This window comes from Salvia hispanica, chromosome 3 (assembly GCF_023119035.1).
Source record: "Salvia hispanica cultivar TCC Black 2014 chromosome 3, UniMelb_Shisp_WGS_1.0, whole genome shotgun sequence".
NCBI lineage: Eukaryota > Viridiplantae > Streptophyta > Magnoliopsida > Lamiales > Lamiaceae > Salvia > Salvia hispanica.
This window is the reverse complement of record NC_062967.1, coordinates 36,548,188-36,552,371: the sequence shown is the minus strand read 5'-3', so window position 1 is coordinate 36,552,371 and position 4,184 is coordinate 36,548,188. Positions and strand designations below refer to the sequence as shown.

Sequence of the window (4,184 nt, the reverse complement as noted above, 5' to 3'; positions counted from 1 at the left end):
ACAAACCAAGGGTCTATTGGGGGAATTGCTTCAAGAAATCAGCCGATGATCATGGGTGTTGACAGTCTTAAAGATGTTATTATGGGGCAAGTAAAGATATTTTTGAAGGACACTTGTGCATTTGATCCAGGAGGGATAACTTGTGAAGCTTGTTATTGGCGTTCTTCATTGCTTCTTGATTCCCGATTCCCACTTTGAAGACAAGGTGGATTTTAACCGGGGGGAATTGATACGGCATATTCCCTAAGATTATCCCCATATCTTTACTATTTAGTTACCTATTGATTTCCCATATCTTTTCATATTTATTAGGATTATTTTCTTGTTCCTTAAGTTAGGGCATTTAGCATTATATATAGGGTCTTTGTTATTCCTTTCCATTATTGAAGAAATATCAAAGTATTTTATTTATCTTTTACGCTATTTCAGTTTCCGTAAAGTAATCTTGGTTTGATCAACCGGCAAAGCTCCGACGACTACCTTTATCCCTAAATTTGATGTCGGAGTGATCGTCGGGCAATAGCTCCCGCGACGTTCGATGCAAATTATCCAAGGAACTTCATCCATAACAACCTTCTACACTTTTGATAATTTATACGAAATTTTATACCATGAATATCTACCATAGATTTGTCGGTGGTTGATTTTATAATTTTTTTGGGAAGATAGAGTTAGAGTAAAAAATAAATGGAAATCAAGAAAATTAGTGAGAGATTTCTCGCCTAAATTAGTGAGAGATTTCAAAAAATTATGATCAGAATACAAATTTTAGGTCAGATAACTCTTTTATAGCGCAGCCTCTACACGTCCGATTCAATCTAGATAGAGGAGGAAACACAATTGATGTGCATTGGTACAATACTAAAACAGTTCTTCATCATGTTCAAGCCAATTAATGTAACGTCGAAAATGACACGCATAAGTGATCGTATTGAATCGATCCAACAGTAAAATGCAGCCCAACACTAAAACCTCTTAATTAGAACAATAATTTGATCGAAGCCCTCCGATTACGATACTCATCTACTTCTGCTCACAATTAACCCTTTCCCCGCACTCCATTAGCAGTTTAGTACTCCCTCTCCCACTCTTTAAATACCCAAATTTCCCCTCCTTCCAATCACTCCACCACCACCATGGCTCCGTTGTTAACCAAACAAAACTACCAATTCGTCGTAAACAATTTCTTGCAACTCATTTTCATACCAATCGCACTAGCTATCTCAGCCAAAGCGAATTATATCATACAGTTCTATAATTCCATGCATCCCACCCCACTCCACTTACTATGCACCTCCTTCTTAATCCTCTACACCCTCACTGTGTTCCTCATATCCCGCCCGTGCCCTATCTACCTCGTCGACTATGCCCTCTTCAAGCCCCCCCGCATCTACCGCTCCTCCTTCGCCGGATACATCGAGCACGCCCGCTTGGGGAGGGTCTTCTCCGACCCGAAAAGCGTCCACTTCCAAATGAAGATTCTAGAACGTTCCGGACTCGGAGAAGAAACATGCCTCCCCCCAGCCCTACACTACATCCCCCCGAACCCAACGATGGCGCTAGCCCGAGAAGAAGCCGAGCTCATAATTTTTTCCGCGATGGATTCACTATTTACCAAGACCGGAGTCAAACCGAGGGATATTGACATTTTAATTTTAAACTGTAGCTTATTTTCACCGACGCCGTCGCTGACGGCGTCGGTGATTAATAAGTACAAAATGAGGAGTAATATAAAAAGCTTCAATCTCTCCGGCATGGGCTGCAGCGCCGGCCTGATCTCAATCGATCTCGCCTCCGATCTCCTCCAAAAGCATCCTAATTCAAACGCGATTGTGATCAGCACCGAGATTTTAACCCCAAACTCCTACCTAGGGAAGGAGAGAGCAATGCTCCTCCCAAATTGCCTCTTCCGGATGGGCGGCGCCGCCGTGCTCTTATCCAATCGCAGATCCGATCGCCGCCGCGCGAAGTACCGCCTCTCTCACGTCGTCCGAACGCACAGAGGCGCGGACGACAAATCGTACGGATGCGTATCGCAGGAGGAGGACGACGAGGGGAACGTCGGGATCAAATTGAACATCGATCTGATGGCGGTGGCCGGAGAGGCCTTGAAATCGAACATCACGGCGATCGGACCGCTGGTCCTCCCCGCATCGGAGCAATTGCTCTTCGCGATCTCTCTAATTATGCGAAAATTCTTCAATTCGAGATCTAAACCGTACATTCCCGATTTCAAGGAGGCGTTTGAGCATTTCTGCATCCACGCCGGCGGGAGGGCGGTGATTGATGAGCTGCAGAAGAGCCTCCAGCTGACGAATGAGCAGGTGGAGGCGTCGAGGATGGCGCTGCATCGATTCGGAAACACTTCTTCTTCGTCGCTGTGGTATGAATTGAGCTACATTGAGTCGAAGGGGAGGATGAGGAAAGGGGATAGGGTTTGGCAGATTGCGTTTGGGAGTGGATTCAAGTGTAACAGCGCGGTGTGGAGATGTAACCGGACGATCAAGTTGCCGGTGGAGGGGCCGTGGGCCGACTGCATTGATAAGTATCCGGTGCATATTCCCGAAGTTGTGAAGCTCTAGTTTACGAGTAAAAATTTAGTGGTCTGGATAAAAGGAGGAGATATAAATTTCTTAATTATTATGTCGGACCACTAAATTTTTATTGCTTAGATTGTTTTACTCTCTCCATCACATCGACAAATTTAATAGGCGGACATGAGATTTGATCTAGTTTTATTTTGTGTGTTGTGTGAAAAAAATAAAGTAATAGAGATAGAATAAAATACTGATGTTTTTCATTTTTAATAATGAATGATCTTGATTGTGACAAACTAAAGAGAAAAGTGAGTCATGGGAGGAAAGAGTACCACTTTTCTGAATTGCAAGTTTCTACAACCTTTTTATTTTTATTGTTGATGCTGATTGGTTTTTCTTTATTCTATTTTTTTTCGTGTTATGTGATAAATATATGGATTTTAGTTTTTTTCCAAAAATATATGTAGGATGGCTACATCAATATGTCTATTTTTGAAAAACACATTAAATAGACTAAAAGTAGTCAATGCTACAACTAGTTATAAAAGACAAAAGCATAAAAGCAAGAAATATGTTAGACATTCTGAGATGGCAATGACGAATTCGGACCAAGAGTGATGTGTTCATAATTGAAAAATAAAATAAATGTGGAATTTTATATCATGTGTCTATTTTTGTAGAAAAAACTTTACATTGACTAAAAATACTCCCTCCGTTCCGTGGGTGAAATTTTTCGTCACAAAGTTTAAGAAAGGGATGTTGAGTGTGTTAAATAAATAGATAAAAAAAATAAAAGAGAAAAAAAAGTATAGAGATAAAGTAGAAAGTGAATAAAGTAAGATCGAGTAAAGTAACTCAACTATGAGGAAACTTCCTGAAATAAAAAAAAATGACTCAACTATGAGGGAATGGAGGGAGTAGTTGATAATGCAATCTGTAATAAAAGCTACAAACATAAAAGCAAGAAATATGAAAGAGTTACGAGTTAGAATAAGCCCTAAATATTATTCGACCGATGAATTCAATAAACATTCCAAAATTGCAATTGCATATTCGAACCAATCGAGTGATGTGTACACTGGATGGAAAAGACTAATCCATGTGGATCCATATACTATATAACACCTGGACCAGGGCAATTTCGATTGATGGACGTGCATTGGGACTGCACCCGTGCATACGTGTAGCACTAATCTTTTTTATAAACATGCAATCCCAAATTATATATCCACAATATAGGAGTAATAGTTTAGTTATTCCGTCTATTGTGTTGTTATTTTATCTACTCACAATATTTTTATTAACTATGATTATCTGTATACTATAGTGGGTGTGGAAGGGGAAGTGTGGACCATTACTTCATTCAAAAGTACTACCAAACATTTGGTACTCATAATTCGTGGGAAGTAAATTTGCAAGTGTCCCGGATGTGCATAAAACATGTTACACCTAAGTTTCAGGAAATTAATACTGTCATTAATAGTATATTTCGTACTAGGGTAGTGATAAATTAACAAAAATTGTATATACAAAATTGGACATTTTAGGTATTTAACATTTAAAATAAATTTATAGTTATTTACTAATTTGATGTATTACATAGTTACCCTTCTATGATTATTAAGGAAAGAATAAATTTTCTATAAT

The 4,184-nt window shown here is 39.4% G+C and overlaps 1 protein-coding gene across 1 annotated transcript; it reads left to right on the top strand.

Moving 5' to 3' along the window:
* Positions 1–1,136: 1,136 nt before the first annotated feature.
* LOC125210015 (3-ketoacyl-CoA synthase 5-like) lies at positions 1,137–2,806 on the top strand. Its single transcript, XM_048109590.1, has one exon. The coding sequence runs from the start codon at positions 1,137–1,139 to the stop codon at positions 2,580–2,582; it is 1,446 nt and encodes a 481-aa protein (XP_047965547.1). The 3' UTR covers positions 2,583–2,806.
* The last annotated feature ends 1,378 nt before the right edge of the window (positions 2,807–4,184 follow it).